This window comes from Carassius gibelio, chromosome B2, assembly GCF_023724105.1.
Source record: "Carassius gibelio isolate Cgi1373 ecotype wild population from Czech Republic chromosome B2, carGib1.2-hapl.c, whole genome shotgun sequence".
NCBI classification, from domain to species: Eukaryota; Metazoa; Chordata; class Actinopteri; order Cypriniformes; family Cyprinidae; genus Carassius; species Carassius gibelio.
This window is the reverse complement of record NC_068397.1, coordinates 11789926-11801727: the sequence shown is the minus strand read 5'-3', so window position 1 is coordinate 11801727 and position 11802 is coordinate 11789926. Positions and strand designations below refer to the sequence as shown.

Genomic DNA, 11802 nt, shown 5'->3' with positions numbered 1-11802 from the left:
GTCACAATATTACATTTGGGTGAGCTTAAAAACATAACATTTTGACTTAGTGCTCCTCAGGCACACATTCAGTAATCAAAATAACATGAAAACCTGGGAAATAGGCAATAGCTTTTTTTGGTAACGTGTTTTACCATCATTTGCATTAAATACAGCTCTCAACCATCTTAGAACAGATTTATACAACTTTGCAATAGTCAGAACATCTGCCAATAACTCCAAAGATGTAGGAGCAAATTGCTTTCTCATTTATTTATTTTTTATTTAAAGAAGTTGCAGCTCTTTCATGGATTTTGGGTTTGTGAAGTTCTCTGCCTCAGCTTGTACTATAGTACAACTGCTGAACAACTTATACTACCATACATTGATTTACAAACTAGTCTGTAAGGACAACAATAAAAAAGATAATTGCAACACTGTAGCTGTCAAAAATGTCTGGTTGTTTTCAAAAGGGTTCATACATTTACCGGTAATTTTATCCAAAAATATGTCAGAACCTTACATTCAAGAAATAATCTCTAAGACAAACTTTAAACAATAAGTTTGAACTTTTTATTCTCAAAACTGAATCTAAAGAAACCCCAAAAGTAAGACTAATAAATAAAACATTGATATACAGCATGTAGTTAGAAAATAGATGCACAAATGTAAACCTTTACAGAATAATACAAAATTAGAAGATGGCACAAAAACTAATCCGTCATATCTTTGAAAAGTGGATGCTGCAGTGCCACAGAAGCAGTTATCCTTGATGCTGGGTTTAAATCTAAGAGTTTATCCAGGAGGTCATACACATCATCAGGCACTTTATCCCAGCCCATCTCCTGCAGCTGTGCACTGCTTTTGAGGGAGCTCTTATGCTTCTTAACAGGACTCCCTGCATCCTGTTTTCCTTCTGCTGGGTTATGTGAGGCTAGAAACTCAGAAGGTAAGCCATCATCCCATGATCGCAAACCTCTAAGAGTCTCACAGAGGATCTTCAGGTCCAACCGAGGAAGCTCACGACTGCACACTACAGATTTACCTGCATTCAGACATAGAAAATAATATTCAATCAACTTAAGGTACAAAAAACAAGACCAGAATCAATATACAACATTATCCAGAATCATCTGTACTCTTGAGCCCGTAGACAATGATTTACCGAACGTCTTAGCAGCCTCTATCGTCTCTCTAGATCCACGGATGGTCATTATCTGGGTAAGAGCGATCAGATCATCACTGGCTTTGAAGAACGGATACCTCCCACTCAGCAGTGACAGCAATATGACACCGGCTGACCACATGTCAATAGCTGCAGAGAGATGTTGCTTCTGATGTTAGTCAGAATGTATTAGTTATTTTTGAAAAGAATAGATGCTTAAATATAAGCTATTCAGAATTTAACTGATTATGAAATTTACAAATGTACATCACACTGTGCAGCCACATTTACTGTTGCTTGTTGACATTTTAGGCAAAGTCTAGTCATTTTAAAAGTAAACCACAAAAGTGAGACTTTTGTTCCCCATGCATATTTTACTTTTGTTCAAGTTGGTCATGTGAATTTGCTGCTTTGACTGCAAGAACGATGCTTAATGCATCACTACAATACTATTATAGTATCAAACAGAGATTTTTTGATTTGTGTCTAATTTTGACTTTGATTTTTATTCACTTGGGTATTGTGATGTTGATTCAGTAACCACTCTGACAGATTCAGTATGTGATTTTTTTTTTTTTTTTTAAGATTTGTTCAAAGAATTTGACTCATGAAACATGTTTGTTTGTCAGACTACACTAGCATGATTATAGCGTTTGCTTTCATGTCCAATTATGTTGGACGTCTACATCAAGTTGCACTGTACTTTTCCAAGTATAAAATTGGAAACTTTACAAGTTGAATGGAACACACCATTGGGAAAGAAAAGTAAAATTCACCCCCCCCAAAAACAAATGTCATGTGGTAGCTTTACCTGTTCCTTGGTTAGGGCACTTAGTCAGAACCTCAGGAGCCCTAAAGCCCGGTGTACCAGCCCTCGGAGCCACCTGCTGTTTCCTAGGAAAAACAAAGCATTCTTCACTCACTGCACTATTAAATTAATGCTGTAAAGCCTGACATATTAAATAATATTCTGATTTTATTTTTAAATGGCACAGTTTAATGAACTACTAAACAAAATCTTAAAATAAATAATGTTTGCATTTTTTTTAATTGCTTCAGTCCAATAAGTGTGCATCTTTAAATAGTACTAACAATATACCTTACTAATATATTACTATGTAGCAGTCTACTGCTAATACTTATAAATAAATCTTTATTTTTAAAGGAATAATCACATTTGTTTTCTTTTGCAAATTTAACTGAATCGATACTCAGTCCGAAAAGATCACACAGCTAAAAGACCTACAAGTGTACCTAAAATAAGTAAAACTGTACCCAGCTAAAAGGGTACCACATCCTGAAGGTTTTTACAAATATACTGAAGACTTTTACATGCTAAAAAGTATAAAATATGATGTAGTAGATTGCAAATATTCCTGCATAGTTTTGATAATTTCTAGGCCTTAGAAATTTGCATAACAATTAAGATTAAAAATAGGCTTTATGAAAATTAAAATCTGTAACTATATGATTCGATTAATTAAGAGCATGTACCTTGACAGGCAGATGTTGCAGATGCGGTCAGTCATGTAGCAGCTGCAGGTGAGACTTGGACTAACGGCAGGAGGTTTGGGTTTCTGACTCTCAATGGGGGCTTTCGGTCTCTGATTCAGTGATGTTCTCACTGGTATTGAACGGTGTTTTGAAGAAACGATCTTCCGTGGAATTAATTCCTCTCGTTTTGGTTTTGAAAGCAGTCCCTGAAATACAATTTGACAGGTGAAGAGCTTATAGTTATTCAGAAGGTGTCAGATGCAACCAGTGTGAAAATAGATGCTAACCTCAACTTTGTCAGTGCCAGGTTTATGAGAGTTTGTGCCATTTATGTTTTTCTCCCCAAATACAGACCGTGGTGCATTATCAAGTTCCAACAGTTCCTTTGAGAGGAAGGACATAGGTTTTGACATAAGTTTCCCCAAACTTGGAACTTGGATGTACAATATTTCCCTAATTTGACTCAACCATCATCATATTAAAAACGTAATTTATTTAACAAAGAAACCAGTGCAGACACCTTGCTGTGTTTAATGCGTGAAGCTGGGCATGGTCTTTTAGCAGGTGCTTTAGTGCTGGACTGGAGAGCAGTGTTTCTGGTGTTGGGTGGTAAAGGCACAAGTTTCTGTTTCCCAAGTGATTCCTCCACCATCTTAGATGACCCGCCACCTTTATGAGATTTTGATTTCACCACCTTCAGCAATTCTATCTGTGTATCAGGAGTGCCTTGTGCCAAGCCAAAATCCACTAGAGCATACCTGAGGAAAGTGAGAGATGGGAATCAGCATGCCTCAGTTTAGTTGGATCATTTTAATAAAATTTATTTGAAAGTGAAAAAAAGTGTAAGTTTAATATGTAATATAATTAAAAATTTATATTACAACCCCTACGCCCTAAAATTTCAGAAATCAAAAGTAAATAGAATATTGTGTGTATATAATTCAAAACTTTGACACTTCAGAAAGATATAGTAAACTGTTCCCACATGGATCGGTTAATCCAAGTCAGGAAAAGAAAAGAGCAACAGAAACCTCAGGTTTCAATAAAAATTATCTGTGTTTTGAAGACGAACAAAAGTTTTAAACAGCATAAGGGTAACAAAAATAAATAAATAAATATTAGGAAAGCACAATATTCAGCACAAAACTGGTTATAGCAATATTAAAAGGTAATTTTCCCAACTATTACATTACGATCACCTTTGCCATCATCTAACACTCATTTAGCTGGTTAAATCAATTGCTACTATTATCTTAAATAAGCAAGAAACTGTGGCGATTGCATATGTTTTAGGAAGAGAATCTAGAACCACAGATACATGAACATCAGATACATACTCCCTCTTTTGTCGATTGAACAGGAAATTGGTTGGTTTGATGTCTCGGTGGATGATGCCAAACTTGTGAATGTGTGTCAAGGCTTTGAGCAGGTGGAAGATGTAATGCCTCACATCCTCAAAACTTAAGGAATTAACAATATCCTACAGGGAATTAAGACTTTTGGGTAAAATCTTTGGTACTGGTTAAGCAATTCATGACGTATCATTATTTGGGGTAAAAGCACATACTGCAGACACTTACCACAAAGGTTTGATGCTCCATATATGGCATGACAATGACCACGTGATGCTCTTTCCTGAAGCAGTATGTGACTCCCATCACATTTTCTTTCCCTCTGTTGAGGGAAAATAATTTACAAATCCTTTAATGTAAATCTGAAACCAAAGGTATCTATGCCAGAATACATGAAAATGGTATTAGGTCAAAATATGAAAATATATACATCACTCACCCAGCAACAGTCAGGCACTGTAGTTCAGCGGCTATACGGACAGGGTGACTGGTAGGGATCAGGTGTTTCAATGCAAACATCCTTCTCGACCCATCGGTCATTTGTGCCTCTGCCAAATACACTGAGCTGAAAGTGCCTTTAATGACAATAAAGGATCTTAAAGGTTTGCCAATCAGCAGAAGGAAAACAAAAAGGGTGATTTCACTGCATTCAAAGACAAGAAATATAATGGCAAACCTTCTCCTATTTTATCTATGATACGAAAAATTTGAGACAGCTGTGGCAGGACTTCATACAGGTATGCGATGTCGGTCTCAACATCCTCTAAACAAAAGAGAATCAGGTAGGTTTAATTATTTTTTATAGACAGTTATAACATTATCTAAAAATGTCACTAAACAAGCATTCATTCCCTTGAAAAACAGAAGTTCCCTTCAGCATAATTAAAACTAGAAGTACATAAAAGTAAAAAATAATTTACCATAGAAGAATATACTTAAGCAAACAATGGAATGTTTTTGGACAACTAACTGCATGTTAATACCACTTAAATGAGAATGTATTAGATAAAGCATACTGCTGAAGGTACTGACAAACATTTTAGGAAACTAAACTAAATTCTACTTTAATATTATTTCTGTTGAAACTTGTATGCCATGCATTTATTTATATACATATTTAATTAAATGTAATCTCAAATAACACATTACAGTTCCGATTATAATAAAGCACTGAACAAAAATACACATGAAAATGGCACAAGAAAAAAATATTATGATTAACGTTACATGCAATTCTTTCTCACAAATGTTCCCACATATTGAAAGATGGTCTCACTCACTGGGAATTCTGTGCTGGTTCCTGCCTTTTGCAACACTTTGCTGAGTGCTCCTCTGGACAGTCTGAGCTGCTTCCATTTAATCTCACAATTACCAACAGTTATAATGTGGGAAACTGTTGGATGGCATTAAAGGGTATTATTACTCATTTACAGCTTAACTAGCATAACTGTATCCAAACAAGGTCAACAGACAGACAGACACACAGACACAGACACAGACACAGACACACACACACACACACAGACAGACACACACACACACACACACACACACACACACACACACACACACACACCAATAATAATAATAATAATAATAATAATAATAGCAGTAGTAGTAAAAACCTTAATATACATTTCAAGGTCATAAGTTACTGCGGTAATGAACTTACTATAGCTCACCTGTTTTTGTTTTCACCGAGTTTTTGATAAACAATGTCCCAGCAGACTATATCCGCACTGACATAAACGGTTACAGCGTAGAGTTCACAAGTTAACTTAAGAGCCTATTTTGATATTAAACACTAAATACGTAACCCTGTCAAACACGCGTATTTCTAAAAGAAACAGCGAATATTTTCATATACACAAACCTCGGACTTGCGAAACTGTCTCTCTTGTCTCCTTCCGACAACTTCCTATTCCCGCGCTAAAACAAGACGCAGATCACGTGACCAGTGCTATGCCACTTGGTTAAAAAAATGCAGTTCCACTAGTTAAAGTTCCATATACAACTATAGCTGCTATGAATTTAATAATTGCTGACATTTAATATGGATTTTTTTCCCATAATAAAATTTAAATAAAAAATCGAATACTCAAATACAACTCTTGATATAACAGTTCAAATGAAGAAGACAATGTAAAATGCAGTTTAATTTAATAATTTTTGTTTTATTTTACCATTACAAACAACTAAATTTGAATGTATTATCGAACTATTAAAAATGCGTTTCTCTTATTTCTAAAATGTTGATATTACAAATTTTTTTTATTAAACGTATTAGTAGTTTAAAGACTGAATTACTTTTATTGTTTTTATATAGGCTTTTTGCCCATGAAGGGTAACTTTAAGAGGGCTTTTATATTGAAAAATCTTTATCGTGCTGAGGCGCGCTCTCTTCCGGTGTGAATTAGAATTTAATTTACTATTATTGTCTTTTTTGTATTCCTGCTGTACAGTTTCATTCACATATGTACAATGCAATAAGTTGAATAATTAACTGTAGCTAGAGCTGGTGTTAGTAAACTATCGTTCATATCAAATTGTTAATCATGGATAAATTTGTAGTTCGGTTACCAAAGGCAGACAGGGTGCAACAGGAACCAAAACAAGAGAGGAATTACAAGCAAGCAACCTTAGAGTCTCTGCGGGTAAGTCATTGGTTGTTTTACCCTGGACATAATTTAGGTGTGGTTTTATTTATCTAGTCATCTGTATTTTTACAGAGAGTGGTCGTGATTGAAGACATTGAAAGGTACAGGTCAATCCTTGAACTGCCTGGCCAGCCTAAAGAAAATATGATAGAAGCCTTGCAGGAGCTGGATAAGAAAATGCCTTCCAGAGAAGTGCTGAAAACTACCAGAATAGGTCAGAGTTTATAGTTTTTTTCCTTGACGTTCTTGTTATATCCCTCTTTTTATTTCTCATTTATCAGATAAGATATTTTAAACAGATATTAGTCAATTGCCATCATCTGCCACTAAATTAGTCCTAAGGTGTGGTATCCCCAAAAATCATTCCCCTAAGAAAATTTAAATGAAGAAAATATTCACATTCTAACAAATACTATTTAAAATTCATACCACTTTCTCATTGTTTTTAATACAGGACACACAGTTAACAACCTACGCAAACACTCAGAAGATCCTGAAATCAAGTCACTAGCGGGGCAGGTGTATAAACACTGGAGGACCTTCATTGAGGAACATGCAAATAAACCTACTATAGAAGTTCGCTGTGACAAACAGACTGAAAGTTTGAGGAGCAATGCAAAGAAACTGCTATCTGAAGCTACAGGGTTGAAGGTACTGATCCTAAGTGGTCATTAAAATTTCTTTACGACCTATGCTTTCAGTAGATTATTGCTATAAAAAAAAGAATTAGCTTCAAGGCTGAATACCTCTGCTCCCAACCACTAGAATGTAAAAATAACTGTGCTGTACCTTCTAATTGTAATCCAAAAAAAGTGATGTTCTTCAGCAGTATTTTTGTCCTATTTTCAAGTTTATTTACTAGAGGCTCAAAATGACATTCAATTAAAAATTTTCTCTTCTGAGTAATTGATAAAAATGAAGTGAATTTATAATTAAAACAAGAACAAATAATTGAAAATCTGAAATTGTATTACCATAAATTAAGGCCTTTCAAACATTTTAAGTAGATTTTTCTGAGCCAGTTGGTAGATATTTGTTAGGTTTAATCATAAATTTACTTATTCTTTTATCAAATTCTCATAAAGCTTTTTGTATGTGATTTTTCTTGTCAAGCAAATATATCTTGATTTTAGAGTTTTAAACATTTGCACCTCAAAACAAGACAAAAATAAGAAGGAAGAACATCACATTTTAGCAGTGTGTTCAGTAGCTGTTATTTCTATATTCTAGTGGTTGGGAGCGCTATTCTTCAAACCTTAAGCTATTTATTTTTGTAAAATTAATAAAAAAATAATCAAGATCTGAAGCGAGTTTTTTTTATATACTTTAGAGTGTTCCTAATAACTAGTAACTCATTGTGCAATTCCTAGACATGTACATTTAGAGAACATATTGACATATTGTGTTCACTTTAAATTGTTCACTATGAAAGTCTTAAATGTACCTTTAGAAATGCTTTATGAACCCCATATGAAATATTACCATGACACAGTTGTACTTGAAATTCTTATTGTACATAGATAATAATTATTTTCCTGATGTTCCAGGTGGAGCATGGACTTGTGGAGAACATAGAGAGAGAAGTGTTTCACCAAAGCTCTCGACTTATTAGTGGAGCATACAGAAGGACTGTGAGGGCTCTTGTCTTTGCACTGAAAAATAGGCCTGATTTGAGAGCGCAGGTCAAGGATGGTAAACTTCCAGTTAATGCATTTGTAAGCAGTCACAAAAAGAAACTGTAAAGAATTGAAAAATTCAAATACAGGACCTCAAATTTTCTTTTTTGTAATTTTTTTTTTTACTTTTTAACTTTCAGTCTTGTTCTTAAATACAACATTTGACTTTTATTTACATTGCATTTGTCAATACGTTCTTTCCAAAACATTACAAAATGGATTATCCAGTCCTTATGTATGCATTGTGTGGCACACCTATAGAAGCACCAACCACACAATAGCAATTAACATGAGGATCACAGCGAGGACACAGATGCTGATGAAGATGATGTCACTTGTATCATGAGGTTCACTTTCTTCATCGACATTCTTGTTGTTTGATTCCTTGGCCAGACGGGCCAGTTCATTGAGCCGGTTACGCTCCTCAACTGAGATGATGCTGACCATGGCCACCTTCTTCTGGGCATCACATTGCACCTCATACTCCTGAATATTCTGCTGCGGTCCATCAGAGTAGTCAATATAAAGCGAGTTCACCAGCATGGTGATGTTTTGACGTTTCTATAGAAGATCACAGGATATGGGGAAACGTTAATTTTCATTTGAACAAAACCATATTAAATCTAGTCTTTAAACTGATGTAAGATACAGGTATATCAAAAATTCGCTAACATCAGCCACTGTATAAGACCTGAATCTGAGATTGTCGCTGAAAAAGGTGTAATGGGGTATCCTAAGAAATCACTGCATGAGTGTCTCTTTATATACCTGTCCAGCAGTTCCACAGTTGACAAAACGGGCTAGAATTTTGTAGGATGTTTCTGTGAGCTGGGCCGAACAGGATGGATTCCCAAGATAAATGTTCTCACGGTCCAGCTGGGGCAAAGCCTCTCTGGAGATCTGAATCTGAAACTCAGTTCGGGTGCAGCTTACATTGACAGGCACGACTGCGAGACACAAAGACAACAAAATAATATATTCAGGTTGAGTTCAATGCAGTGTTTACAATAATTATGTGAAAAACGTAATGTAAGGTATAAATGCAATTCTCTTAAGCCCAACAATGTGATTGTTTTAAATAATACATAGGAATGAGTCTTATGAAAGGTGTTCACACAGACTATTAATTACTTTTCACTGGTGTTTAGTAATTTACTTTTTATAAGATTCCTTAATGTAATGCAATTATTTGCTTAAAGCTACACTGTAAATTAGTTTTTTTGCTAAATACCCTTTTTAAATAAATACTCATATTTCAGATCGGTCTCAACATTTTTGTGGGAAACAGCATACATACATAATTCACCCATGTGCCTACTCCTAGTGCTTAAAGGTCTAATGTCATTTATGTTAGAAGCCTGAATGCAAACTATGATAAGTGAGCACTCACCTCCTATATAGGAAGCCATGAATCCCTTAAATGCATAGTTCCGGTCAGTGCTGAGAACAACCAGTAATTTATTTCCCTTAGAGGTCAAAGATGGAGGCTGTTCACTGCCACACCACTGACCCAACAGAGTGTCTGTCTCGCTGTCCCCATCGTACACAGACACAGAGTCATAGTCGCACACGTCAGTCAGGCTGTTTCGATCCTCAAGCTCCAGAAAGGGGAAAAAGAGCTTAATCCTGTAGCCAGCTGCTAAAGTGATTGTCCAGTGACAGTTGATGTTGTTGGGGTAGATGTTTGGGTAGTGAGGGCTAGTAAAGTTCCCACTGATATTTTTGAGAATTTGCTGGCACTCTCCTTTAAAAACATGAATATCAAGGACTATGTATTTGAAATTTTATTTTGTGATAATATCTTGTTTGAAAACGTGTCTCACCTGAGTAGTAGTAGGCTTTAAAACCTCTCCCGCCAATATTAAAGTCAGATTTGAAGACCACAAGCAGATGGTTTGATGTGGTGACAGTGTTGGGAGGTCTCTCGTTACCACAGTAATTGCCCAGGTGACGGTGTTTAACAGAGGGGCCATCAAAGAGAGCCACGTAGTCAAAATTGCACCCCTCATTGTTTTCCAACTGGAAGTCGAGAAACACCAGGCTCACTACACTCTGATTGGACACGTGTACAGTCCAGGAGCAATCTGCATTGTTGTTATACTCTAGTGGATAACCTGGGCTTGAGATGACCCCAGATAGACCGGTCAATACCCCACCACACATATCTGATTTTGAAAAAGGAACAAATTAAGTTGACTTTACATTTTTATTTTTATATTAGTTGCAATAAAAAAAAAAATTAATCTAGCATGCTGTCATTTACCTCAAAAATAATTGACATTTATTCCTTAGTTTGTACTTAGTTTGAACTTGAACAAAACATTCCATGGGGCAAGGCATTCTAGAGGCTTCATGCAGAAATGTGCAGCTCATATATTTGTATACAGTGCTTCAGGCAAATTTTCTGTCAATTTTTTATTATTTTTTATTATTAAGTGTTTACAAATTGATGAATTTTTAAAAGGTCAAGTAAAATGAGTGTAGGGTTATATATTGTTTTGATGTAGAAAAAGTTGTAAGTTTAATTTGGACTGTTTTGAGCAGTCTTGAGTTGTATGTTGAAATTAATTTAATAAAATCAATTTCAATATATTTCACTATAAAATAGTAATATGTGGAATACTATACTGTTTTTTATGAGGGTTATCTAGTCATGACATTTGAAAGACTGGATATATCAAGGTTAGTAAGCAAATTCATCACACTAAACTTATGTTATCACATATGATTTGGGGCTATACTACTGAAACAAGGTGTATTATCGCTTTTGCATTATCTTACCCCATAGACTTTAATTGTAAAAGGTCTGCAGTAAACACAATACATGGTTATTTTTACAAACTGATGGACAAGTGGTATTTATTGTCTGTTTTAAACTGCATATTAACTGATATTGCACCTGGAATCATCAGTTGCACTCCTCACCTTTCCTATAGCCAACCGAGAAACCCTTGCGTGCAACATGGCGGTCTGAGTGGAAGATGATGGACATGACGTTCCAGGATGAGCTGAACTGAGGAGGAGACACATCTCCACAGAATTTCCCCAAAAGGTTGCCTTCATCCTCTGAGATGCCATTGTATATCTTGATGTAGTCATACGCACAGTCTGTATGGTATTCCAGCTCGAAGTGATGGAACGTTAACAGTACGGAAGAGCCTTCCGAGACCACTATCAACCAGGTGCATTCAGTATTATAAGGGTACAGGCTTGGAAAATTAGGGCTTGACACGTTGCCACTGCTTGCAGAGAGGATTCCTCCACATTTAACACCTATAAACATATTATACTGTAAAAAAAAGTAGACAATAACTTCCCTTATAGGAGCAGGTCATCTTACAACCTCTTTGACACTTTACATTTGTTTCTTCTTAGTTGTATGCTTATCAGTTATGTATAGGGTTTTATGTTACATCTTAAATTGTTAAAGTATTTACCTTACCTTGTGGAAAGGCTACTTGTGATGAGCTTTGATTCAT

At 35.5% G+C, this 11802-nt stretch overlaps 3 protein-coding genes across 8 annotated transcripts; 1 reads left to right on the top strand and 2 right to left on the bottom strand.

The window, feature by feature from the left end:
- Positions 1-241: 241 nt before the first annotated feature.
- cdc7 (cell division cycle 7 homolog (S. cerevisiae)) lies at positions 242-5987 on the bottom strand. Of its 6 annotated transcripts, XM_052548178.1 has the most exons (13): positions 5864-5936; positions 5673-5729; positions 5271-5383; positions 4667-4753; positions 4430-4565; positions 4219-4312; positions 3976-4118; positions 3159-3396; positions 2926-3021; positions 2639-2844; positions 1956-2038; positions 1145-1294; positions 530-1024 (listed from the first exon to the last, which is right to left on the bottom strand). In XM_052548178.1, the coding sequence occupies exons 3-13, from the start codon at positions 5344-5346 to the stop codon at positions 693-695; spliced, it is 1641 nt and encodes a 546-aa protein (XP_052404138.1). In that variant the 5' UTR covers positions 5347-5383; positions 5673-5729; positions 5864-5936; the 3' UTR covers positions 530-692. The 6 variants fall into 6 exon arrangements, with proteins under 6 accessions (XP_052404139.1, XP_052404142.1, XP_052404140.1 ...); XM_052548179.1 differs by lacking the exon at positions 5673-5729 and having other exon boundaries at positions 242-1024; positions 5864-5987; XM_052548182.1 differs by lacking the exon at positions 5673-5729 and having other exon boundaries at positions 242-1024; positions 3333-3396; positions 5864-5987.
- Positions 5988-6363: 376 nt separating this feature from the next.
- Positions 6364-8500, top strand: tceanc2 (transcription elongation factor A (SII) N-terminal and central domain containing 2). The gene is made up of 4 exons (XM_052547396.1): positions 6364-6644; positions 6720-6861; positions 7102-7298; positions 8195-8500. The coding sequence occupies exons 1-4, from the start codon at positions 6546-6548 to the stop codon at positions 8387-8389; spliced, it is 633 nt and encodes a 210-aa protein (XP_052403356.1). The 5' UTR covers positions 6364-6545; the 3' UTR covers positions 8390-8500.
- A 78-nt stretch (positions 8501-8578) lies between these two features.
- cdcp2 (CUB domain containing protein 2) lies at positions 8579-11802 on the bottom strand. The gene is made up of 6 exons (XM_052549309.1): positions 11766-11802; positions 11249-11596; positions 10147-10488; positions 9714-10067; positions 9092-9270; positions 8579-8884 (listed from the first exon to the last, which is right to left on the bottom strand). The coding sequence occupies exons 1-6, from the start codon at positions 11800-11802 to the stop codon at positions 8579-8581; spliced, it is 1566 nt and encodes a 521-aa protein (XP_052405269.1).

Coding starts and splice junctions, on each gene's coding strand:
- cdc7 (XM_052548179.1), bottom strand. CDS start 5,346: ATGGAAGCAGCTCAGACTGTCCAGAGGAGCACTCAGCAAAGTGTTGCA. Junction 4,313..4,429: donor CAGTGCCTGACTGTTGCTGG/GTGAGTGATGTA, acceptor TTCCCTCAACAG/AGGGAAAGAAAATGTGATGG. Junction 4,119..4,218: donor TGGAGCATCAAACCTTTGTG/GTAAGTGTCTGC, acceptor AATTCCCTGTAG/GATATTGTTAATTCCTTAAG.
- cdcp2 (XM_052549309.1), bottom strand. CDS start 11,802: ATGAATCAAAGCTCATCACAAGTAGCCTTTCCACAAG. Junction 10,489..11,248: donor CTCGGTTGGCTATAGGAAAG/GTGAGGAGTGCA, acceptor TTTCAAAATCAG/ATATGTGTGGTGGGGTATTG. Junction 8,885..9,091: donor ACTGTGGAACTGCTGGACAG/GTATATAAAGAG, acceptor GATCTTCTATAG/AAACGTCAAAACATCACCAT.
- tceanc2 (XM_052547396.1), top strand. CDS start 6,546: ATGGATAAATTTGTAGTTCGGTTACCAAAGGCAGACAGGGTGCAACAG. Junction 6,645..6,719: donor CAACCTTAGAGTCTCTGCGG/GTAAGTCATTGG, acceptor GTATTTTTACAG/AGAGTGGTCGTGATTGAAGA. Junction 7,299..8,194: donor CTGAAGCTACAGGGTTGAAG/GTACTGATCCTA, acceptor CTGATGTTCCAG/GTGGAGCATGGACTTGTGGA.